Below are 27,302 nucleotides of genomic sequence, written 5' to 3' on the forward strand. Positions count from 1 at the left end.
GAATTGTATGATTATCTTGTGTTTTAGTTAGATGTAGGTTTTGGGATTTAGCTGAGTTAGACACGAAGAGCTTGTTCCTTTGATCGAGTTTTGGAAGTGTGATTTCAGTTTCTTGGGAAACGAACCCAGTGATGACCCTATTTACCCAGTCAACGGTAAGTCGGGTTGTTACACTAACTTTCTTTTAATATTTTTTTTAATATTTATGGTTTCCGCTTTTCTTCCATCAAATTTATTATTCTATAAAAAAATATTTCCACCATCTAAAAGATTTTATTTTTTTTAATTCCTGTGAACATTCCTTATGGGAACTTCATTAAGGAATGGAGGGAGTACTCTTTGTTTCTTCTGCATTTTATAATAGTTGTTTTTTTGGATAATGTTGAATTGGTTCTAATTTCTATATTATTCTTAATTTATAAATTAAAATATACTTTAGGATTAAAGTTGAATTGTCAAAATTTAATCTGACTTGAAATTGATCTAAAACTCGATCGTAATTTAGTTGGTCATAAATCGAGAATTTTGACTCGTAATCCTAAAATACTTGATTAGAAAATACGAAAAAAAATGGGGCCAAAGCCAATGAATATCTGAACCTGACTATTTTGATCATATTCAGTTCTATAGTCATAATTTTCCGTTAAATGTTATCACTTTTAGTAGGGACCTACTTTTTTTTCTAGTCACCTTTTATATTTTGAGTTAACATTTCTTGATTGTTAGCCTTAAAATTAGTGTACTTATCCATTTTCTAAAAAAATATTTTCTTCAAAGATAAAAACATATTATACATATATTTTTTGTAAAAAAAGTTAATGATAAAATATATATGTATTAAAATCTTTGACTGGTTGGTTGATATGAACCTAACCCAATTCAAAATTGATCCGATCTGAAATTGACTCAATTTAAAATGCACACAATCAAAAATAATCTAATCCACAACGCGCATGTTCAATCGTTTTGATAAGTCTATATAGATAGAAAAAATTCAATCTGGTTTAATGATTGAAATTCTCAAATTCTATTTAAAATTGCAAATATTTAATTTAATTTTGAAATATATAACAATTTTGAAATTAGATTAAAGGATTACAAATTCAAATAAGCAAATTATTCAAAAAAATTAATTTAGCTTTTTTGAGATATGAGAATTATTCCCATACAACAACCCGTATTTATAAATTCTACTTAGGAGAAAGCTTTAGTTAAATCAACAAAATACTTAGTACTAAAGCTGTTTTCGAAAAGTATCTAATGAAAAGTAAAATTTAGTCTTATTACAATCTAAAGTTTAATCTCTAATAATTACATTTATTAAAAGTAAATCAGTCCTTATATATGAAACAATCATCAACAAAATACAAGTATTTCAATATCCTTGTAACATCTATACTATATTTCATGAAAAACAAAATATGATCCCGAGATGAACTTATCGAATCCAATACCTTTCAATGGGTAAATATAGAGTAAGAGTAGGCAATAAATTTTAATGGGTAAGCCTAAGAAACGTCTCTCAAAATACCGGCTAATAATAAATCGAAAACATTCTAAATTTCAACTTTAAAAAACCATCAAATCCAATACCTTTCACATCAGCTACTTGAGTTGAGTCAAGCTTAATATACTTTTTCCCAATATCAAATGTGATTTGCAATTTGTACATACAACTTTGTCAACACTGCAACATAAATAAAATTAAGCCTTAAAATTATATCTTTCAAATAACATAAACACCTAGTTTACATAACTTAAACATCTACTTCATGTACTTTCAAGACCTATCATACATATCATAAATTCCTACTTCACATATTATAAACCCATATTTCACATGTATCAAACACCTATACTTCACATATTAAAAATGCATACATCACATATGTTAAACACCTACTTCACATACCAAAACCCCCTACCTTAGACATTTAAACATCTACCTCAGACATTATTAACACCTGCTACACATATCATACAAATCAACTTCACATACGTCAACACCTACTTTATATACCAAAAAGCCTACCTCAAAAGTCATAAACAACTATTACATATATGATATAACAAACAAACATATTTCGCAAAACATAAAAAATTACTACATATACAATACACAACGTAATACTATAAATATTTTAAACACCTACTAAAACTATTGTTCAATTTCCATTTTAACAATATATTCTTTTGTTACAATAACTAATATGCTGATGTGGCACGTTGAATCTGTTATTGTTGTTGATGAGAATGTTGGTGAGTAGGATAATGAGACTTCACCTTGCTGCCTTGTATATTCCAATATTCTTAGACTCCGTTTCTTTCAATATATCAACTTCTGATGATTGCTCCTTCATCTTAATAATAATGTGATTGAACGATTTTTGTATGATATTTGAAACTACCTTTTTCTTCCTTTGAATAACAAAAGAAAGAGGATTATTGTCGCCTATTAAACTAGAATCATTCTTGGAGAATACATATCTAAAAGTATATGATAAGGAAAAACATAAAGTGGAAATGATAATCAAACCCTAACAATTCATCATGACTTAGAAAAACTAAAAAATGAATAACAAACCTATAAATTTACAAAATTGAGTACTATAAAGGTTATATTATGATTTAGGTTGAAGAAGATGGCAAAATTTAGCAAGAAAATTCAAATTATATGGCCAAGTTTGAAAGACTCGATAATGGAAGTTGAGGACGTGATACAAAAACTGATCGAATAAGTAGAAAGAAATAAATATGACGGGTGTTTTTAATTATTTTTTTTTCAAGTTTTATTCCTTCGGTTTGCTCTCATTTTTTTAAAAAAAATTAAGCCGATTTAAAGAAATGGTCTCTTGTAAGAGACTATCGGTTTCATGAATTTTGTGTATTATTCATTCTTAATACTTCTATTTGGTGTATATCTTGAAATATTAAATTCTCTTAGTTTAGGTAAATTGAATATCTTGTAATATTTTCTTTCCTAAGCTAAACCTTTGTGCAACATTGTATAATGTATGTAATGTATTATAATGAATCAAAGGCAAATATTTTAATGGTTACTCTCTGTCTCTGAAATACTGACAATATTTTTTTTGGTCTTTCTCTTTACTTTGTTACAATTTTCTTTTTTAAAAATGAGCCCACTAGTTTGCTTTATTGTATTTTGTTTGTTTTTCCTCACCTTGAACTTTAATATGATTCTAGTTTGTTATTAGGTCTTTATAATTGGACATTTAATCAAGTTTAACGAGCCTTTAATTAATTATTCATACCCATTGATATTATAATTTTTAAAGTTAAAATTCTAGGACACTCTCATGTGAAATAAAGTGTTAAAGTATCTATTATTGTCCACATGCAAGTTGTTTCACGTAGGAAAAATAAAAAGAGATTGATATTACTCTATAGACATAACTTAAGGAGTAACTCCTACAACAATCAATTCATTTTAGTAATAAACCTCCTTTAAACTTGTAAATTATTACCTCTTCATATCCTTTTCTGAATATGTCCAAACCCGTTTCTTGAAGTATAGCTTGTGATGGTGATATTTAAATTATGTTACTTTATCTCAAAAGAATTCTCCTTATCTACGGTCTTTAGGGTTGTAAATATCAATTGCCTTAAATTATTTGCCATAGAAAAAATAGATAAATCATATCCAATGAAGTTTATAATTTTTCTGGTGGGTTAAAATGATAAGGACACTTGCTTGTGAAACGAAGTTTTGACGTGTCTATTATTACCCACATGTAAGCTGTTCCACATCAAAATAATAAAAGAGAGTAATATCACTAAATAGACTAATTGAGCAACTCTTACAACTACCAATTCATTTTAGTAATAAACCTCCTTTGGACTCCTAAATGATTACCTCTTAATCACCTTAATTATCTGAATTTGTCCAAACTCATTTCTTTAATTGTAGCAGGTGATGGTGAGATTTATTTCCCATGGAAAAAAATAGAGAATAAAAAATTGGAATTTGATTATTGGTTGTTGAGAAGGAAAAAAGAGAAAAAAAAAAAAGGAGGAGTTGGATTGTGCATTAAGATTTAGGAATATCGGTGTATTTGACCCACCATTGATATTGTAAAATAGGAAGTCGTTTGGAATTGTTGTGTGCTTCCACTCCATAGAATCTGATTCTAAAATTAAATTATTGTCATCTTATTCACTTACTCTTCTTCTTCTAATTCCTAAAAGTGTATTTAAATTATTGCTACTTTGAATAGACAAAACGGGTTACCATTGCCTTTCAAACTGAATCCATGGATTCCTTGAATCTACACTCCAATTCAACCAATTTTCTTGGCTTAATTAATTTTCTTTGTTAGAATTATAATATATAGCTCACTTTTAAGTTTTAAGTTGTAATTAGACCTCTGCAACCAGGTTATTATTGTAGGTTAAAATTCGACCGTTAATTAAACATGCAGACTTTATATGAATTAGATCTTAAAAGAGCCATAAATTTACATAAACGCCGGGCTCTTTATTACTCGTATTATTATTATAAAAATAATTATTATTATTAATTATTATAAAAAGAAACTTTACAAAAAGTTGGTAGGGAGTCAAGCAACAAGCTAAGCACCCACACCTTATTGAATACAAAAGGCTAATCTATGAAAAATGTATGCCATAGACTTGGTGATACTTGAGTTGCTCATAGCAACCGATGCAATCCTTAATAGCATGTCGAGGACGTCTTCACCTAGCTCTCCAAAGGTGGAGAAAGCAAAAGGGATGAAATTGTAACCGTTCTCCTCACACTTAATCGATGCAATCCTTTATTATTATTATTATTATTATTATTATTATTATTATTTCTATGAGTCTCGTATGAGACGGCCTAGGCTGTGTAATTGCCCCATGCCTAATTAGTTTTTTAGTTCTGAAATGTTAATTTCAAAACTTAAAGACCAATTCCAAGACCGAAAAAACTAATTTCAAGATATACCAATTTCAAAGTCTTTAATATCAAGTTTAATATTTGAGTCATTAAATTTTTAAGCTGGAATGAAAATTTTAGGCCTTGAAATTGGTCGTAAGTCTTAGAATTGGTCTTTAAAATCTGGTAGTTATCTTTTTAAGTCTAGACATCGTCAAATTCCACAATTAAAAATAACAATTGTAAAGTCTTGAAGTTAGTCTTAAAGTCTTTGAATTGAGTATTTTAGTCTTAAAATTGATAAAAAAAATTATTAATTAAACCGATCCAATAAGACGTGTCTTATAAGTGAGATGGTTTCATTCAAGATTTTTGTGTTATTATTTTGCAACTATGACACGTTACTATTGATTTATAATAGTTGGATTATCAAATCACAAAAGTAAGTAATGAAAATTATATGACAAGTTACTCAACCAGACATACTTATATTTGATGGAAATTCAAAAGAAAAAAAATTTTAAACAGTTCTGATCGGATTGGAGCGGACCAACAGGGCTAATCATTGAACTGGTCTAGTTGTGATGTAATAAAATCAAGGTCTAGGTTTGTATGCAATGAATTGGGTCACTTCATTAAATAATATTCCCTCCGAACTATTATAGATGTCTCATTTCCTTATTTGGCAAAGTCTTTTTAGTTGTCTCATTTTTATTTTTGTCAATCTTTTTTTACCTAAATATCCTTAGTTCACACAAGTAATTACGAATATACCCCCATATACCTTACTTACTCAACTACCCTTCACTACTTACCCTTCACTACTTACCCTTCACTATTTACCCTTTTTAATGGACCCCACATCATTCTTAATAACCGTGCCCAAGCAAATGGGACATCTATAATAGTTCGGAGGGAGTATATTAATATTAAAATGTATAACATATAATATAACGCAAAATAATAGGCATTTTTAAGTTGGTTCAACTCACATGATGAAATTAGTGTTTAAATCGTTGAAATATTGATTGGTTATGTTTTTTTGGTTGTTAGTTTTTTTTTTTTTAAAAAAACAAGATTTTGATTGTTAGTTTCAGTACTTCATTTATTTGTCTTGTTGAACACCCAGGGTTTTAATTATGTGTAGAGGGTACTAGTTTTTAATTGTTTACAAGCATATTCATAAAAAACAACGTCTGCTGTTTGCTCAAAAATACAAATTAAGAGAATTTTAAATAAAACATAAAAGCTCAAAAGAAAAAGTTTATTTGTTTAGCTCTATTTATCTTAGATTGAAATATTGTGAAAAAAAAAAAAAAAATCTTTGATGTTAGATTTTTGTATGCAAATTGACCGAGTTTAAAATGAATAAATGTCAAAAGTAAAATCTAATTCAATTAGATTTTTACTTTGTGAGAGACGGTCTTTTTAAGAGACTATTTCTAATTGGGCCGATCTTTTATATATTTTGTAAAATATCATAAGTAGACATTAAGAATAATATAAGGAGATATTTAAGACATTGAAAATAGGGATTAAGGATACAGAAAGTATGCATTAAGGAAAATATAAATAGACATTAAGAATATGGTAAGTAGACATAAATCTTTAATAGGTTGAGTTTTGAAATACGTTTCTCAAAGAAATAGTCTCCCAAAAGACTTTTTGAGAAAGATGACTTAATTTTCTATTATATTAAATTTAGGGCAAAAGAGGCAATATGAAAACAGAGTAAAAAGAGGCCAAAAAAAATTCAATCAAGTGCTAGCACAACTTTCAAAATAATAAACTGAGTTTAACCCTTTAGAAAAATGTATATATTTGAAAATCAGTGAATTTTACCACAATTAATGTACTTTGTGAATGCAATAATTTTATTATTGATATCTTTAATTATGCAAAATTAAAAATTATAAAACATTGATATTAATGATCTTTATATTAAAACAAATCAAAAAAAAGTTCACTTAACTATATTTTAATTTATAAATTAAGAATAAAATACAGGTAGAGTGATTAATGATCAACAGTATCAATCTACTGTTAAGATGAATAGAAGGGAGTATTTTTATTCGTGTGGTAGCATGTTAATCTCTTATCCAATTTAAACTCAATATGCGTAAAGCCATGTATATATAAAACTCTAAAACCCTTTCCAACAAAAGAATTCCGCCAAGGTTAGTTAAGATCAATTTATGTGGAAACCCTAAACATAGTCCAAAATGTCATATATGTCAGTACATTATAGTTGTATTGTGGTGTAAATAGTTTTAAGTAGTGGCTTATTCAGAAAAGAAAAAAAAAAAAAAAAAAAAAAAAAGAAGAGTGATGTCAAATTTTTTTTCAAAAAGTAAAATCAATAAAGTTTCAATTAGGTAATTATTGCGTCAAGTTTTCTTATTTTGATCAAAGCGGCACACAATGTCATTAACTCATTATTTTTTAGAATACATGTCCATTCCAAATTCTAAAACAATAAAAATACAATCATTATTATTTTTTTGAGTAGCTTCCAATATTTATTACTGGTTATTTAGTCAAAATCTAAGCAAACAACACTCAATTGCACAAACATTAATAACCTAATGTCCACATCTAAGCAAACAACATCAAATTACACAAACAATTAAGCCAAACAACAATTCAATTCATGAAACAACAGTATTGTTGAAGGATGTGCCAAATCTCCGTGTTATGGAGATGAGTATGATCATATCATTTCACATTCTATGTCTTGTACATTGGAGAAGAAGGATGTGGGTGGGTTGGGTTGTGATGAGTTAACCTTTGGATCACTTAATGAGGTGATAAATGTGGAGCAAAAAGGATGCAATATGCAAAGCAAGGGAGGTTTTGATCAAGACAAGAAGATGCTTCACAACAGTGTCGAGTCTGCTTGAACGAGGCAAGGCATGGGAAATATTGCCTCAAGTGAGGCACAAGCCAGCAGCAAAAAGTGAAGTTGAAGCATAGTGCTCGTCTGAGCAAGTGATATGCTCGTTCGAGCAGTCAATTCAGAAGCCAAACTGTTAGTTTTTGGTTTTATTTTTACTTTAAGGCTGCAATGCAAACTACGAGTTATTATTGATTCTAGAATATTGTAAGCTCTATTTAAATGGCTAAGAACTTCATTAGAATTGACAAGTTGTAAGGGATTGTTTATTGAGAAGGGGCTGACTACGGTGAGTACCAAAAGAGTTTCTCTTCTTTTTTGCACTAGTATTGAGTGTGTTCTCCATTGTAAAGTGAGGTCTTTGTCTTGAGAGCTTGTTCTCAAGAGTGAGCATTATTCATTAGTGGATTGTTCATTTATTAATAAGAATAAACATTGTTAGATAGGGAAGGGTGAGTTTAGTAACAAGGAGTGTTACTATTGTAAGAAGAATTGCATTCAAATGATGTATAAAGAAATGAAAGAAGACTTCAAGAGGATGAAAAACTTTAGGGATGGTGGTATAAAAGAGGGTGAGAATAGCAGAATTATCGCTCTAGGTTTTGAGGATTGTTATGATGGTTACTTCTTGTTGATGGAGGAATGGTTCATAGTAAGGAATGGACGATTGACTTCGATTTCTCATTCTACATTTGTTGTGAGAAAGAAAATTTTTCTAAGCTCAGATTATGTGATGGAGGCCTTGTCACTTTACCAAATGATGAGAGAGTTAAGGTGGAAGATATTAGAGAAGTTGTTACTGAGACACATGGTGGTGTTAAGAGAAGTTTTGGTGATGTGAGGTATGTTCCTAAGCTTGAGAGGAACCTCATTTTACTAGGTAGATTGGTGGCTAAGGATGCACTTTCATGACTAGTGAGGGGACCTTAAACGCCATCAGCGGGAGCATGGTGCTCATGAAGGGAGAAAGGAGTGACAGTAACTTGTATATGCTACAAGTTGATGGTGGTTTATTTCTGAGTCACTCAAGAAAGTGACATTTGTAGATGATAGGATAGTTGGACTTGAAGGGGAGATTGTTGAAGCAAGTGCCATATCTCTTACTCATGGAGATGAGTTTGAACACATCGTTGCACATGCTATGTCTTGCACATTAAAGAAGGAAGATGTAAATGTGTTTGGTTGTGATGAGTTAAGGTTTTGATCACTTCATGAGGTGATCAATGTGGAGCAAATAAAATGCATTGGACAAAGCAAGGGAGACTTTGATCAAGAAAAGAAGAAGCTTCACAAGAGTGTTGGGTCATGTCTTGAATGAGGCAAGGCATGGGGGAGTATTGCTTCGAACGAGAAACAAGCCAACAACTAACAGTGAAGGCTGCAGTGTAGTGCTTGTTCGAGCAAGTGCTATGGTCATCCGAGTGATCAGTTCAAAAGCCAAATAATCAGTTTTCAGTTTCATTTTTTATTTATGACTGCAATGAAAAAGTATGAGTTATTGTTGATTCTAGAATATTATATGCTCTATTTAAAAGGCTGAGAACTTTATTAGAATTAATAAGTTGTAAGGGATGATTTATTGAGAGGGGGCTAGGGTGAATACCAAAAGTGTTTCTCTTCTTCTTTGCATTACTATTAAGGGTGATCTCCATTGTTAAGTGAGGTTTGTCTTGAGAGCATGTTCTCAAGAGTAAGGCTCATTAGTGTATTGTTGAATCATTAATAAGAATTTTGAGGGGTAGGTATCCAAGATACCTTATTATATTGTGATTTTTATCTTCATTGATACTCCCTCCAATTCTTTTTGTTCCATTTAGTTTTGGCACACAATCCAATGCACTAATTCAATTCTAAATATCACTGATTGTGCATAGTTATAAATTATAAAAATTTGATAATAATAAAATATACATTGAGACGAATAAAACAAGATCCCACTTGACTATATTTTGACGTTTAGATTAAGAATAAAATACAAATTAAGAGTGGTCGATGAATAGTGTTAAAAAACTAAATGAGACAATTTAAAAGAATCAGAGGGAGTATTTGTTATGTTTTTCTTGTTGTTTTGGTCTTGTTCTTCACTTGAGTGAGGCCTAAATACTTTTCTTTCAAGTACAATATATATGTAGATGTTGTTAAAGCAAGTGCCAATAATCTTAATGATGACGTTAACTTTAAACATATAATAGAACATGCTTTGTCTTGTACTATAGAGAGGGTCGATAAAGATGTGTCGTATGTGAATGGTTTGAAGTTTGGAACGATTGATGAGAGTTGCTCGATCAAAGCAACAAGAAAAAAAGCAAAATGTGAGTGGCTCGACCAGTCGCTCGATCGAGCAGTGCCTAGCTCGACCGGTCGAGCGGTGTTGGCTCGGTCGAGCGAAATGTCTAGAACAAGTCAGTAGCTTCACTAGAAGCTCTCTCGACCGAGCGAGGTAGTGGCTCGATCGAGCGGTAGTCGAACAGACTACATTGGATCCTGTTTTTGGTCAGAATTTGTAGTGATTATGCAATAATGTGGTGCATTACTCTATTGTTTATTGACATGTTTATTGTCATAGTTAATTGAGGTGTTAATTGGGGTGTTAAAAGTTCTTTATGGTGAGTAATTGAGAGGTTCAAACAATGATACTCACCTTCCACTATAAAAGGGAGTATCATTCATAGAACAAAGAACACCACAAACACACATATTGTTGAGAGGGCTATTGCATTGTTAGAAACTTGAGAGTGTTCTTACTGTGCTTTAGTATTTGTAATCTTGAGAGGTTGTTCTCAAGATAAGGGGAGATTTATTACATTGTAATTATTGAATTTCAATATAATAAAACTATATTTGAGGGAGAGGTATCCAAGATACCTCATAAACCCTTGTGTTCATCTCTGCATTATATTTTTCATTTGTTTTTCATTGTTGAACCTCTTAGAGGCTTTCACTTCAGATGTTATATGTGATTAGTATGGGACTAAAAGTAGTTAGTCATATTTAATAATTTAAGTATAGAGATATTATTGACTAATTCATTAAAAATGTAGATGTCAATTGAAGAAATTCATTAAAACTAGGAAAGTTTACCCAAAATAATCCAATATCTTACTCATTTCTCTACAATAATCCCAATTTTTGATTGAACATGAATAATCTCAACTATATGAGTTGTTTGCTAAGAATGCACCAAGGTAACTTCTTACGTATACAACAACATAAAAAATTAGAAAGTAAATACAAACTTAAATTGTAGAAAAATAAAAAAAAAATTAAAAATGAAATCAAGTGATATTATTTTTTGATCTTAAGTTTTAATTTTTAATATTTTTGATTTTTGATTTCATTTGTTTTAGCAATTAACCTTAAAAGTCGATCACTATTTGAGCAACAATATTCTTTGTTAAGTGACCTAAAAGTTGAAATTATTTATGGTTAATCAAAATTTGGGATTATTGTAGGAAGATTAATAGAAGCTTTTCTTTAAAAATAATATATTTATAAGGAATGAGGGATTATCTGGAAACTGGTACAACAATTGGTTTCGAAATGGAAAAATAAAAACTAGGTTTCAAACCTTATAAACTCATGTAGAAGATAATATACTTACAAGCTCATCTAAGGTATATTTACATGTACTATTTAATTTTATTTTGTATTTAAGTGATGCTAACTGATTTCGTTAACTACACTGTACATGCACCTAAGGTTATTATCACCATTATTATAACCGCAAAAATTGCAAAATTATCCTTATTAACTGCAAAAATAGTTTCACGACTATCACCATAACCCAAATTCGAGAGTTGCATTATACTTGGACATAATACTCTATCACGTAACTTAGTAATCGAAACTTAAATATACAAAATCTTCTTTAGTCTCAAAAGTATTTGAAGAGCAATAGCCTTGTGACAAGATGATACTTGGAATAAGGGCAAGAACAATTTTGAGGAAAGAAAAGAAAATGGCTTAATTCCATCCTCAAGAAACATACACATGTCAAGAAGACGTTTTAGAGAATATGAGCACAAAAAAGTAAGGAACAAGCCAATAGAATTAGTTACAAAACTTCAATTAAACCTCCTTGTTAGTGCTAATCAGAATACAAATCAATATCTTAATGATAATTATGAAATCGAATTCTTCAACACTTCTCGTAATACATTCCTCCTACAAAGGCAAAACATGTCTTTAAAAACCAAAAATTATACAATCTAATGAAGTAGCTTTAAAGAAGATTTCTTACAAAAATGTTGCGGCATTTTGCACCTGAAACACTCCGTCCTGCATGCATAGTTGTGCACACCACATCCTGGTCTGCATATCAATAATGATAATAGTGTTGATAAAATGTCACTGTCTTTTTCGTTCTTCGCGTCTAAATCAGCTTGCATTATTGAAATATGGCACACATAAAGGAATTTACCTGGTGCAAACCCAGTCACCAGTCTTCCATCCAGGAAGATTAGCCTCAGAAACATATCCTGCACTGGAGGAGATGACATTGCTAGCTCCCGAGCATCCAAGAGCATACTCGGGTTTCTGCATACCACACCTGAAGCAGTTCATCCTGCTAGCGTAGTTGTGGGACCTACAATTATAAGCCTGGCAGTACCAGTCCCCTGCCAATACTTCAGTCCTGTTGCTGTTGGTATTGTATCCGTATGATGAGGCATCGATTTGCCCTCCATACTTGGAATACCCACATCGTTGGCACACATCTCGCTTCTTGAAGTTAATGTGCTGGCATGCTCCACACATCCAGTCCCCTGCCCAGCTCATTTCCTTCCCTGAAAACACCCCCACACGAAATAACGCATTACATTTTGTCGAAAACAGAAACAATAACGTAAGTTTAGGTTCATTAACGATATTACTTCATTAAAGTGTCCTATTGTCCTGTACAATGAAAAGTTTAATGTCCTATCATTTGCTTTATAATTTTTACATACTAGTCATTATTAACAAGTAATGATTTCTCGAGTCCATGTTTACCTGGAATAAAACTATACAATAATTCGAGATTATGAATAGAGGAAATTTTCAACGGAAGAACCAACAAAGTGTAAAGTTGTGAACTATGAATGGTTTTTATTGAGTAAAGAACAAGGCCCCTTTTATAACTGAATTTAGGCTACCTGTGTAGGGACATAAATGTTAGCGTCATCTTCATTGTCCCCTTCTTCCTTCTATCTTTTTCATGTAGCTTCTTCCTTAAACAGGATTCCAAAAGTTGAAAATTACTAACTGAACCCTCAGAAAAGACCAACTGTTCATCCGATCTTCAAATACCAGAATATGATCTGTAATTATTGATGTTAACAGTAAGCAAAAAAACACAGTGAAGTGATTAGCATGACCTTTATGATGCAGTCTATTAGAACAGGATTCTAATGCGGAAAGTTACTGATAAACACACGTTTTATTTCTATATTAAGTTCAAAAGATCTTCATGAATATAACATTATGTGTAATACTTAATCATACTATAATTTAGCAAGCGAATTAACATGAGCTGATGATTTAATTAGTAAAAATTAACCCCTTATCTTTTCAGATTCCCACTTCTTGTAAAGTTCTTTGTGTTTATATTCTCTTCAATCATCCAATATCCACTTCTACCAAGGTGTTATAAGGGGAAGATGTTATTTGAGAGGGGACAACTTTCACTTTGGACTTTTAAAAACTTTCAATCTTCTCATGTGAAAGGATATATAGTGAATCTGATGCACATAACATCATAGCAAAACATTGGACTTTAACTCCTTTTTTTTTTTTAAACGAGAAGGTTCACGTAGTTCTCGTGAAAACATCTCGTTAATATGACATGAAAAGATCCACAAAATTCAGGAAAATCGGAAATAAAATGATTTCAAAGCTATGAATACAGTCTTCATGAACATAGTTGAAGTAAAGAAAAGGAAGTGAAAAGAGAAGAAAAATCTTCAGGGTTCTAAGTTTAGGATTCTCTTTAGTGCAATAATTCAAAGAAAACTCATATCAAATGTTGATGCTGTCTAACTGTCCTGAAAGTGTAATTCTGACATGGCTTACCTGTCCTTTCTGAGGCTACACCTGTAAAACTTAAAAAGTTAGTATAACAGAACAAGATTATTGGCTTGATTTTTTTGATAATATCTTTGAATATCATTAACAAAATCCTACAGCAACAATTAACCTACTTTGTCCCTTGGGTGGTATCACTACTAAGGATCAAAAACCACTCTGAAGAGGAACAATCCAATCCGAGAGACGATCACGCGACAGTGATACTTTAAATGACTGTTGGCCGGGACGTGCATAATACGTACTTCATTAACAATAATGCCCGACCCTTATTTCCAAAAGATTGGAATCAACTATATGAACCAATAAGTGAGTTCAGATGATAATTTATATGTACTTTTTAAAAATAAATTTATCTTAGCTCACAATTCAAGAAAAAAGAACCCACAGACATATTCTTAGGAACAAACCATTTAGTGGTCCATTTTTACACTCCAAGATATACCAAAGGATATTGATGAAAATGTCAGACAACTGCAAATTGTGGTTCCACTGTCAGAAAGCTTTTATCCTGCTATTGAAAGGCAGAAACCTAGATGCAGTTAGCTTACTACTTCAAAAAAATTATATAGTGATTAGTTCAACTGATTCTACATGAAGTTTTAAGCTCATTTATCATCATATAAAAATCTGGCAATTCATGACTAGGAGGATAAAAGAACTTACATTATGCTCAAGATGATGCAGTGCTTTGAAAAAGAATGATTTTAAATAAACTTTATTAGGTGTCCCCGTGTAGAGTATGTAACATATACTAGAGCTTCAACCATAAGTTTAAGCTTTTTGGTTCTTTGATATGGTATTATAGAAGCCAACGTAACCAAAGGTCACACGTTCGAATTTTATTCACGCCTCATCTCAAATGGAGTATTTAGCCTACGGGGAGGATCCGTGTTCAATACTTCTCCCCTAAGGGGGGCTCTGCACGAGAGGTGCATTAGAGTATACAACATCATTATCCTAAGGCTTCAATCATCGACTCAAGTTTTGTTAAGTTAGTCTCTTGAGATGACACACAACACAATTAAGTAAAATGTCATCCTTTGACTGAAAGGTAGAAGAGAATATGCCGGAGTGGCAGAACATAGAAACAAGAAAGACAACATGGAGGCCATACCAACCCCTCATGAGGAGACGGCAGACTGAGTGATGACATGGCAAACGTCGTCGATTTTCCGCTTAGATTACTTCTATGTTGACTCAATATTTTGATAAGAGAGAATCCTCATCATCAAAACAAGCATACTGAATATTCTTCACATGAAGGAAGAAATAAAGGAAAAACCTTAAAAGACAGTTGAGCCCTCACTCCCATTCATTTATTCTTTACCTGTGGTCATTGCAAAAATGGCTCCTCAAATAATACTGAAAAGAATCCCCATCCTGACAGCAGTCATACACCCAAAAGTCCCTGTTGCCCTTCCTTTTTCTATACGTTCTCTACGCGTTTTGCTAAGTAAAAGGAAAAATAAAAGTTTTCATCTCTAAATTGTGATGCCCTAGCTTAATAAGGCCACAACTAACATCACTGCACCTGGATGCTTTTTACAACAAGGGGAAATTCAACAAAGAAACAAACAGTGTCAAAACTCTGACGGAAACCAGGTCATAGTGCAAAAATAAGGCAACATTACATCAACCGCTTTGTAAAGGTTTAACAAAAAGCCAAACATGTATTTGTTTTAAAGGTGTAAAAGAAAACACATTATGGACCGATTTGATGGATATCTCATGCTTAGGTGGATATTTGACGTTAAGGTAACCGTATCACACCTTGTCCATTACCGCAATCACCACTGTTATCGTATTTTCGTATTTTTGCATGGGACTATTCTTTTTTCCTTTTGTTTTTAAGAAAATAATTGTTATTGCTAATTAGGTTTGTCGATGAAAGTGGCCTTACAAGTCACTACTTGCTTATTTACTTCATATTGGCACAGCTGCATACACTTTTCAGTCCTGTATCCAAATGGAGCAACAAGACGGAGAATGATTCTTGCAACCCCAACCTTCCAAAAAAGAAAAGGACAGGAAAAAACAGCTTATCTCAGTTTAAAAATGAACTTCAAATTCAAAATATTAGAATAGAATGAGCTATACACAAACCTCGACATGTGTGCTAAACCAACTTGACTATTATTAATAGGATTTTATTCAAATGACCCAGGTCTGCCTCTAATAACTTCTTGATAAATTAATTTGACTTGAACCGTTAAAATATCTCCTAAACATATACAGATAACAAACATGTTCCTTGCCATAATAAACAAGTAGTAATTAATAAACATATAACAAACAAAATTGCTAAGATCCAAATGTTTGATGCACGGCATGCATCACCACTCCCTGTTCTTCATTTTGTAAACAAGAAAACATGTGTTATTGCAGCAGCTACTGCTTCTTGCCAAAAACAAGCAGCATGCCATAGTATCCTCCAACTACTTCTCAAAAAAGAAAATAAACCTTAAAGTTTATCATTGTTAAGAGTTTAGTCATTCCCAATTTCCCATGCTCCTAATGGTCAAAGTCCAGTTATAAACCGTTTTATTTTAGAAAATGTTACAACATTTTCAGGATATTGAAGAACAATAGGCGTAACAGTTATTTTCAGACAACTAAAAGTACTTAACTCAATTAAACTTTTCTTAAGAATTTGGACGATCAAAAACAGAGTCGAAAATTGAAAGAGCCGTGTCCATGTGAAAAATCTCTATTCTCTAATCCCTCCCACCCCAAATAACACCTTCATAGTATTGGATATCTGTGAAAACAAGATGAAAAACACAGAGGGAATAAAGCGCAGAAGAGGATAAACAGATTACTAGCTTCTCCCATAAATGAGGATGTGTGCATGAACTTGTTTAATAATAATAATAATAATATAAAAACACCCTTTTTCTGAAATGCAGCAGAGTTCAGACACCTGAAATATATCCTTAAATAGTGTCTACCCATACCAGGGAATCCCAGTTTTAAGGAAACGACTGAGTGAAGCAGGCCAAAAAAATGCTCCTATAACATGATGTGCACATTATACTCAGGACCCCACCAAAAAAAAAGAGAGTCCCTCAACTACTATATAAAGGCTTGCCACTTAACAGACCAAACACTCACCAACTTCTTCAACATTTCTCTAGCTAGCAACACCCAGCAGTCACTGCTTTCAGTCTTTTCCTTTTTCTCAAAGCTACTAATTTTCTCAGGTTAGTACTTCACAAGCTTTTCACTTCTTGTAGAAAACAATGCTCTAGATTATTGCTTCCTTAAGCATACTAACTCACTATAAGAATTCACACTAAACTAAAAGGAAAAGAAAATAAGTAAAATATGATTTAAATTCACTAGTACATGATAGAGTATATAAGATATCATGTAATTGAGTATATAACATAACCTGAGGCCTCAACCAAAAATTTTAAAGCTTTCCGTTGAATCGGTCTCTTGACATGGTATTGAAGCTAACGTGACAATTAGTCACGGGTTCGAATCTCATTAACCCTTGTAGCATCAAGTATAAGAAGCTAAGGGATTGTGTTGCATTCAAATTTATAATCCAAAGGGCTCTCATGTGAAGCCTCAACCATAATCTTATGCTTTTAGTTGATTAGGTTCCTTGAGAGTAGTGCAACAGTGTTATTGATTATCAATTTTTGGGTGTCTCCTATTGGTTAAAATACAGGTAAAGGCCATAATGAGCTCTCCAGGGGACTGGTTATGTGGTGCATGCCAACATGTGAACTTTAAGAAGCGAGAATCATGCCAGAAGTGTAGCTTTCCAAAGTACGGAAGCCAGGCTGATATCCCATATTATGTTTCCAACACAAAAGTAAGCAGGACAGAAGTGTTAGCAGGAGATTGGTATTGCCAAAGCATGAATTGCGGGGCTCATAATTATGCTAGCCGTACAAGCTGCTTCCGGTGTGGAAATCTTAAATGTGATTATGGGACAGTTGGTGTTGGCTATGGAACTTGTGACATGATGGGAACTGGGGGATATAGCTCAGAACAGCAGCAACAACTCCTTCCTGGGTGGAAAGCTGGTGATTGGATTTGCGTCAGGTAATTTATATATAATATATCTAGGGGATAAAATCAAAAGCTTAAAATCATAATTAATCCCTAAGATATATGATATATACTCTATCATTAAATATTTTTTTCCTTGGAAATCATAATCTGAACTAGGATTTCTCACACTACATTTGCTGTTTAATGACTAAAATCGGCTTATTACTGGCTGCAGACCTGGTTGTGGTTTACACAACTACGCGTGCAGGATGGAATGTTACAAGTGCAGATTACCAAGAGATTTTGGTAAGATATCTCTTTTTTAATCTAGAAAAGTTATTTATCTTTGTTTCACTAGTAAAATTCTTATTTGGCTAAGCTGATTTAATATTTATACTGATATTTTAAAAATCATATTTAAGGATTATTTTTCTCTTTTCTGAACAGGTGGAGCGATGTAATAGAAAGGAGATTTTATGGAGGTCACCATGATCCGCCTTGGTTTCTACTACAAATTTCATGAAACTTAGCACCTATTATTAGGGAATGTTAAAAAATTTACAATTCCCTTCTGTCAATTGTAATTTTTCTCATTGTAAGGTGATATGAGATGGTTCAGTGAAGCCCAAAATAGGCTATTTTCTATGTCCAATTTTGTTTACATTCTTCTATCTTGGTTGCTATTTGTTTGAGAAATGATTAAGAACTGTCACCTAAAATTAGATTCAGGGAATCACTTAAGTCAAGTTCAGTTCTCGGGGCACACTTATCTAGCTTAAGTTACTTCTTTTAGAAGAGAGAAATTATTTTTGAGCTCTTTTTGGTATAAAATCTTAAAGAATAGCAGCATGCAGATAAGAACCAGATGCTCTGCTTTAGAGCATGAACAAAAGGTCCAGTCTATTCTCTATTAATCTTGTGACTTCCATAGACTAATTTTGATGAATGCAGCAAACCTAAACTTAATACCAAACACAGAAATTAATGACGTGAAACTAATTATTAATGTCACATAGTTGAAAAAGTGCACTGGCATGCATGTTTTGTGAAGAAGTGCATATTGAAGAAATAGAGGAAGTATATTTTTGGATGATTGATTTTGATGTATTATTACATGTGATGAATGTACCAGCAACAGGTCAAGCAGCAACCACCCAAAAGTATAATACTTATGCCAAACACAGAAAACTCCTTTAGTAAACTTTTCAGCAATTGTATGGATTCTTGTCTTCTTCTAAGTACTCTGTACTTCTATAATCTTAATATTTTATGACTGGGGTATGTAAAATGTTTTATAAGTTCATAAATTATATTAGAATATATTAAATTGGTTCGTGAAATCATGTGGACATTTTATTGCGTGAAATTGTAAATGATGCTTGTCAATTGGAAACAACCTGCATATATAGGTGAGACCGTGAGAGTCATGTAATTACATTGAGGTAATCGGATGTTGTTGTTGTTCACAAGTTCACTATAATTAGTAATAGATGACTCGTTGTCCACACCTGCAAGTTGCAGTTCATTACTTGGCCATTCTTTTCCTATTTTTCTTATTTTTTCCTTTTTTGGACAAATTTAAACCACAAAAAGTAAATTCAAACTAAATTATCATTTCCCGAATTGAACTTATCATACTGTGAATAGAAGGTCAAATTAAAGTCATTTGTCCAGCTACTGTATGCCCTAAGGCCCATAACATGGAGAATGCATTTACATGCTATGGTTAGAATAGAAATACAGGAGTAGTGTATATTATGTTATGTGAAAACTTAAATAAGATATTCTACCTAGATAAACAAAGAAGTAGAGTGGAATTTTTCTACCAGTAAAAACATCTAAAGATAATCAACATACCAAAAATTCAGGAAAGAATGCCTATCAGAGTTTACACCTAAGAATATAAAACTGATATTAAACAAAAAACAATAGCATCAGCAGAAATTGTTGTGAGAGACGGTCATTATAAGAAACGCATTAAATATATGAGCTAAAAGCCGAATTAATACAAATTAAAGAGAAAATAAGAACATGGGCTTCTTATTTTGAGGTCATCTCTTTGAGATACGGTCTCTCGCAAGACTAGTTGTAGTATCATCAGTGCATTTGCAAACATTGGAACTCGTATCATAGTTTACATAAATTGCAGAAAGTAAAAGAAACTTACTTGTAAGACAAGGAACAAATAGGGATCACTGATCTTACTCCATACCATATTTTAACCTCAGTTGCTGGCCTAGTGATCTCCTTATCTTTATAGAATCTGAGACACAAACGAGGATTGAACCTTTGTTAAAGCATTTGATCCTCCTCCTCCTCCTCAACCCTTTGGTCTCCAGCACTAAGTGAAAATACAATTGTTCCCATACCTTATCACTCTCCTTAATCTCCATGTCTCCGTTAGTCCATTGTACAGGTAATTATGGTTCAAAATGCGGTAATATGCCTTTGCTTATACAGTATAACATACCAGTCTAGGGTCTTGACAAGTAAATGAACATACCAACAGCATGATCCATAGTAGTTTATTGGACTATTTTTGTAGCCCCAATAAAGTTATAGGATACCCCTAAAGCAGAGCAAAGGGTATAATGGCATTGACTTTGATAAAGACACCATATATGATAATATGAAAGTCATGACAAGTATTCTGATGCAACAAAATGAGCCTAATACCACTAAGTGGGACCTCGTATATGGATATAGTGTATTGGCCTAATGTAAACAAGTTGAATACCAATAATGATAAAGAATTAATGATCTAACCAATCGGTCACAGTGGAAGATTTCACAAGCCGGGGTTTTGTTAAACCAGAAGATATGCACCTTTACCAGCCAGATAATGTTTATTGGCAAAAATTTACAATCTGAGTGTTCAAGCAAGTCTGACAAGTCTAAGAGAGTTGATGCTCTCACACCAAATGAGCAGATTCGTGATACCTAATCTTAGCTTCAGTTGCAGCAGTATGGTGAAATAACCCAGCTAAGATGATAAGGCAGGTAAATAGTCCTAAGATATGGATGAACATTAGCTTTCTCCTACCAACCTTATCAACAAACACCATACTAACACAAGAACTAACCATGTGATGACCGGTAATGATGCCAGAAAGATAAAGCAGTTTTTGACGCAAATTTTGTGAACTGGACAGTTGTAGGACTAGCATATAGACAGTGTTTATGCCCACAGAAATAAAGTAAGATCAATACAATGTTCTTTCAAACATATCATTTATTGCGTCGTTTATAGCTCCCAATATAGCGATGGCTACAATGGTTTCCTGCAACCTCAAGATCACAAATTTTGATGTTATATTAACATGGAATCATGGATAGTGGTTGATTTGAGATTATGGCTTGACATATGCATCAAGAGTATTTACAATCACTAGCAAAAAAAAGCAGAATAAGCCTTTGATTTTCTTAGAAAAGGAGACACTTTGATGGCCATAAACAAGAGCTATTTGAATTCCACTTAAGTTGTTTCTTGAAACAATATAATTTGTCTTTTTCATTGTGATCGAAGTGTTTAATGTCACAATCTATACTCCTTTTACTCAGATGTGGGCTCATCATCTTTTTCCTCTATAAATCATCATCATCATGTGAATGGTTTTGCCCACAAAATGAACGTTTGACCTATAACAACCCTGACCTCTCATTCCTTCCCTCTCTCCCACAGCACCACCAAAACAAAAATACAAAAAAAGAAATATGTAGGAAAGTCTAGTAATTTTAGTAGAAAATGGTTATTATTTTTGAAAAGTCTTCTGTTTTTTTTTTTTTTTTTTTTTTTTGAAATCGCAGTTAATATAGATTTTCTCATTGGAGTCTAATGGATCCCATCTAGCTATAGTATGAGCAACAGTATTACCTGCCCACAAAATGAACGTTTGACCTATAACAACCCTGACCTCTCATTCCTTCCCTCTCTCCCACAGCACCACCAAAACAAAAATACAAAAAAAGAAATATGTAGGAAAGTCTAGTAATTTTAGTAGAAAATGGTTATTATTTTTGAAAAGTCTTCTGTTTTTTTTTTTTTTTTTTTTTGAAATCGCAGTTAATATAGATTTTCTCATTGGAGTCTAATGGATCCCATCTAGCTATAGTATGAGCAACAGTATTACCTGCCCACAAAATGAACGTTTGACCTATAACAACCCTGACCTCTCATTCCTTCCCTCTCTCCCACAGCACCACCAAAACAAAAATACAAAAAAAGAAATATGTAGGAAAGTCTAGTAATTTTAGTAGAAAATGGTTATTATTTTTGAAAAGTCTTCTGTTTTTTTTTTTTTTTTTTTTGAAATCGCAGTTAATATAGATTTTCTCATTGGAGTCTAATGGATCCCATCTAGCTATAGTATGAGCAACAGTATTACCTGCCCACAAAATGAACGTTTGACCTATAACAACCCTGACCTCTTATTCCTTCCCTCTCTCCCACAGCACCACCAAAACAAAAATACAAAAAAAGAAATATGTAGGAAAGTCTAGTAATTTTAGTAGAAAATGGTTATTATTTTTGAAAAGTCTTCTGTTTTTTTTTTTTTTTTTTTTTTGAAATCGCAGTTAATATAGATTTTCTCATTGGAGTCTAATGGATCCCATCTAGCTATAGTATGAGCAACAGTATTACCCGCTCTACAAACATGAGAATATGAATAGCCATCAAAAGACTCAACTGGATCTTAATATCATCTAAAAACAAATAAATAGGCGACACACCACACTGACTCGACACCACAGTCAAGGAGTCTCCCTACCGTTGTATGTGCGTGAACCCACATCTAATAGAAAGTTGAACTCCATAAAGAGTTGCTGCCACCTTGTCCAAATCAGCCTTCCATTAGCCTAGACCCTTCGAGCACCACATACTTGGATAGCTCCTTGCCAGTCTCTGAGCATCACCTCCAGTCCAGCGTAGACCCCATCCAAAATATGAACATCAAAGTTAACTTTTACCCACCCATTCCAAGGTCTATGCAAGCTCTTAGCACTTGCCACAGTTGGAGCACAATGCACCACGACTCTAACCGAATACCTGTGATTGTGATAATCATGCAGTAGCTTGAGAAAGTGGTTAAATTAGTACTAGGATCCAACTGAATGTTCTCAAAGAGCGTCTTATTCCGTCAAAACCACGCAGCCCACAATTATTGAAGTGAATTCCTCCTTGCTAGTATGAGACTTAATCCATAAGAACTCCATGAAGGATTGCATTGGGGCATCACTTAGAACTGCAGCAAAAGGAGTATGCTTCCAAGCAAAAAATCAGAGCATGGAGAATGGTGTTTGGCCTACCATTGCAGCCTAAACAATTAGAATAAGAAATACATCTATTAAATCTGATCACATTCACAACTAAGATGTGGTTACAAGCCCTCCAAACAAAGTGGCAGAGTTTTGGGGGGGGCCATCAATATGCCAAACATGCTTCCACCCATTATTAGCAGCATAGCCCCTCGCATATTCTCGGGCTTTGGTAACACCCAATAACCCCAACCAATAACCCGTACGAACATCCATACCATCTTTGGTAAGCCATCAAAATGATTCGTCCTTTAGCCACACGCAAGAAAGGTGAATGGACTTGATGCCATTCCGACTCTTCAAAATTAAACACGTCCGCAACTTTACACGAGGAGTCCGCTACTACAGGGGCATGAGGCGTTCTATATCTTTCTCCATCCGAAATCCACTTGTTTTTGAGAACCCGTTACCAACCCTGATCAGATACTTCGATCTCCAAATGCACCTCCAAGATAAAACCGGGTCATAACCTAACTTGCCATCAAGAACATATACCTTCTTATAATATCTTGCTTTGAACCTCTCCCAACAGTAGTCCCCAAACATAATCTGCACATTTGCTTCACCAACATTGCTAGGTTAAAACATTTTAGGTTACAAAAACCCATACCCCCCTTACCCTTGGGATAGCATAACTTATCCCAACTAAGCCGATGAATCTTCGTGTCGGTCTCCAACGACCCTCAGCAGAATCTTGTAAGCATTGCATGAACGTCATCAATGACTCCCACCGGAATCTTAAAAATACTCATCATGTAAGTCAGAATGACCTCAGCCACAACTTTAATAATAGTTTCTTTCTCGAGACAAGAAAGTAGTTTCCCTTTCCAACCTTTTAATTTTTTTTTCAAATCCTCTCTTCCAGCCTTGAGAAAATCCCCTTTTTGGATCAACCAATAAGAGTTGGTAACCCTAGATATTTTTCATGCTTACTCACATTTTCACCCCAAACATATCAACAATAGCTTGTCATCGGCAAAAAACAAGTGGGAAATACTTGGGCCCCATTGCAAACCCGAACTCCACTAATAGATTTATGAGATACCGCCCTAGCCAACGTAGAAGAAAAAGCATCAGCACAAATAATAGATAATTTTGGAGAAAGAGGGCCACCTTGTCTCAACCCCCGGGAAGGATTAAACGAACCAATTATACGTTCGTTAAACTTGAATAAATAATTCACGCTTATGATGCAGCTCATGACTCTCTTTGTCCAATCATCACTAAAACCCATCTATATCATAACTCTCTCCAAAAAACTCCACTCATCCGATTATATGCTTTGCTCATATCTAACTTCAAAGCAAAAGAGCTATTCTTCCCTGTTCCTCTCCTCTTCATAGCATGGAAAACCTCAACGGCCAAAAGAGCATTATCCATAAGCAATCGTTTGGGAATAAACACACTTTGATTCACCGAGATCAAGCTACTTAGAAATGGCGTTAGCCTAATGTTTTGGATGCAATCTTATCAACTGTCTCCAGGCCAACGGGCACATTTTCCCTCCCACCAATTTCATGTAAACTGAACAACATCCTTACCAACTACCTCCCAGAATTTCTAAAAAAATAACGCATGTAACCAATCTATACTCGGAGCCTTAGTCACATGCATTAACTTTATTTATTATGATCACTTAAATTATACTTACTTATAATTTGAGTTGATAAAAAAATACTAAACTAATGACTATTAAGGATTCACATTGTACATTAATGTTTAAGAATAACAGCACATAAGTTCGTGAAAACCCTAACATGTCTATTAATTTTGTCAACATCAAAATAGTGATACAAGTAGGAGTATCACCGTATAATTGTATATACAAACATGAGTTACAGTTAATCAATTTATGCATATAATTAAAAATAAAAGAAAAAGAACAAGCCTAATAAAAAAATACGTTGATATGGTGTTACAAGTTTCGAGTTTGCTACTTTTCATCTCTGTCCTAAATTCGCAAACGAGATTCTTGACTTTTTAGAAGCTCTAGGTTAAATTGCAAATGATGACCCCCCATACAAATTAAATAGCAGGCTTCCGGTCGTAAGTAACATGTACTTCCGGTCATAAGTAACATGTATTAAGTTGTAGGTTGCTTCAATCATATAAAAACTAAAGTTTATCTACAGTAAAAGGATTTTCCGTATTTTGATGTCTTTTTTCGTCTGTGCATTTGTTTGTCGCACTTCCAGCCACCCTTTTGATCCAATTTTTAACTATCAACCTAGATGGGTTTAAATCATGATAAGAACAACAATTTTATCGCATAAGATTTTTCTTCCACTTTTTTATTGTTCATAATTAGGGTATGCTAGCTCAAAGATCCACACTTCTCTTTATAATTTGTTGAGGGAAATTTTGAGGCACGCATAATTTATGATGAACTCAAATAATATTATATAAAATCATACGAGTCACAAATAGGAATTACATTATAAATCATAGAATAATATTTTTGGTGGGACAACTGTTCACACTTGTACTTGAACACACTTATCTCTCGTTCTCTATTTGAGTTCATGCTTCACTTTACTCTCACAACTCTCGTATTTTTGTGCATAGTCGTACAATCAGTGGTGATTGGTGAATGCTATTCACTGATACACCTCAATTCACTATCCCAACTTCCTATTTATAATGTCGGTTGCTTGCCTAATTATAATCTTAGTGTACCTTAATCTAGAGCCTTCTACACCTTACCACTCAGCGACATTCTAGATTGTTAATTACAAGATTTGTTTTTACAATAGTTTCAAACATTTGTTCTCTTGTATCTTTATAAGAATTATAACAACTTAAACTTTTACACTTTCACAACAATATTAATAATAACAATCCAATCCGCAACAGAAACCCTAATATGAAATACCATCCCAAAAAAGATTAAAAGCATATTGGAGCACTTGGAATTGGAAGTATGCTTTTTATAGGGTGAAATGTGAAAAATGCAAGTGAAAATGTAAAAGAAACCAAAAAGTGGTGGGAAACAACTGTGTTTCTATGAAGCATTTCATCAAACAGTTAAATGGCAAGTGTTGTCACATTAGCTAAATAAGAAACACCACAATCACAAAAGAAGAAGCAATAATGATGGTGAAATTTGAACATAGAAAATCATTTAAGAGTATACTAGACAACTCACCTTCATAAGATGAGATACAGATTGAATAAAGATTTGTACTTTCAGCCTTCTCAATATGGTGCAGTCACTGTGCATGCCCATTGTTGATTGTCAAAGCCCAAAAGTATTGCTTGTTCAGCTTTCTCGCAACAACACGATTCTCCTCGAAACATTGAATAAAATAAAGCTTTTTTTCATGAAAAAAATCTCAAAATACACTTTGAAAAATTTTAGTTCACAGAAATAAGTGTTTTCATGTCCGAACCTAAAAGGTCAGGTATGTTCGTTGTCACTTTGATAGTTGTTGATAAAAGCAAACAAAGAAAGACCATTCAAAACATTTAAATTGACAAAAAAAATCAAATGATAGTTTGTTCGCCGTTAGTAAAGCGAATAAACATTGTGTTTAAGTTTTCTTGTCCTTTCAAATGCTATGACATTGTCCCTCTTTGTTCGTTGTTACTAACGGTGAATAAAGTACTTTTTCTCTTGTTCGTTATTGTAATAGGAGCGGCAATCTCAATACATAATAAACATTTAATAATAATGTTTAATACAAAAATATTGCGGAAATCTCAAAATGCCGAACTATTAAAAATTTTAAAAAATAAAAATAGAAACTATTTAATACAAAAGTAAAATATTACATTTGATAACTCAAAATGAAAAAAATACATCATCATCAAATCATCAATAAAGATACAAAAAGCAGCTAAGTTCTCGATAAATAGTAATTGTTGCAGCCTGGATCGGAACCTGAACTAAATCCTTCAAAATATTGTCATCCATGATATGGATGACAGTGTATTGAATTGGTCAACGCTTAACGTCGAGCATAACTTCCTATCCAGCTCAAAATACAGAAATTATACGCTACATATACAAAATAATAATTTAAGTACAAACTTATAATTAATTGACACCACCGTATACTTTTACTGTATTCTTTTTCTGTTCCATACTTTTAAGTCATTAAGATACCATTTTCGATCCTGACAGAAGTACGT

General features: G+C 32.9%; 2 protein-coding genes across 11 annotated transcripts; one reads left to right on the forward strand and one right to left on the reverse strand.

Moving 5' to 3' along the window:
- Positions 1-11,231: 11,231 nt before the first annotated feature.
- LOC130814549 (RNA-binding protein involved in heterochromatin assembly dri1-like) lies at positions 11,232-26,544 on the reverse strand. Of its 9 annotated transcripts, XM_057680653.1 has the most exons (7): positions 14,514-16,820; positions 14,258-14,361; positions 13,836-13,856; positions 12,920-13,084; positions 12,208-12,571; positions 12,028-12,098; positions 11,232-11,951 (listed from the first exon to the last, which is right to left on the reverse strand). In XM_057680653.1, coding segments are annotated over exons 5-7 (429 nt in total). In that variant the 5' UTR covers positions 12,564-12,571; positions 12,920-13,084; positions 13,836-13,856; positions 14,258-14,361; positions 14,514-16,820; the 3' UTR covers positions 11,232-11,949. The 9 variants fall into 9 exon arrangements, with proteins under 9 accessions (XP_057536636.1, XP_057536639.1, XP_057536637.1 ...); XM_057680656.1 differs by lacking the exons at positions 14,258-14,361; positions 14,514-16,820 and adding an exon at positions 26,317-26,461; XM_057680654.1 differs by lacking the exon at positions 14,258-14,361 and having other exon boundaries at positions 15,751-16,820.
- Positions 16,915-22,157, forward strand: LOC130814548 (uncharacterized). 2 transcript variants are annotated; one of them, XM_057680647.1, is made up of 4 exons: positions 16,915-17,050; positions 17,527-17,906; positions 18,091-18,161; positions 18,303-22,153. In XM_057680647.1, exons 2-4 carry the CDS (start codon positions 17,539-17,541, stop codon positions 18,314-18,316), a joined length of 453 nt encoding a protein of 150 aa, XP_057536630.1. In that variant the 5' UTR covers positions 16,915-17,050; positions 17,527-17,538; the 3' UTR covers positions 18,317-22,153. The 2 variants fall into 2 exon arrangements, with proteins under 2 accessions (XP_057536630.1, XP_057536631.1); XM_057680648.1 differs by lacking the exon at positions 16,915-17,050 and having other exon boundaries at positions 17,155-17,906; positions 18,303-22,157.
- Positions 26,545-27,302: the final 758 nt, after the last annotated feature.

Source organism: Amaranthus tricolor, chromosome 6 (assembly GCF_026212465.1).
Source record: "Amaranthus tricolor cultivar Red isolate AtriRed21 chromosome 6, ASM2621246v1, whole genome shotgun sequence".
NCBI classification, from domain to species: Eukaryota; Viridiplantae; Streptophyta; class Magnoliopsida; order Caryophyllales; family Amaranthaceae; genus Amaranthus; species Amaranthus tricolor.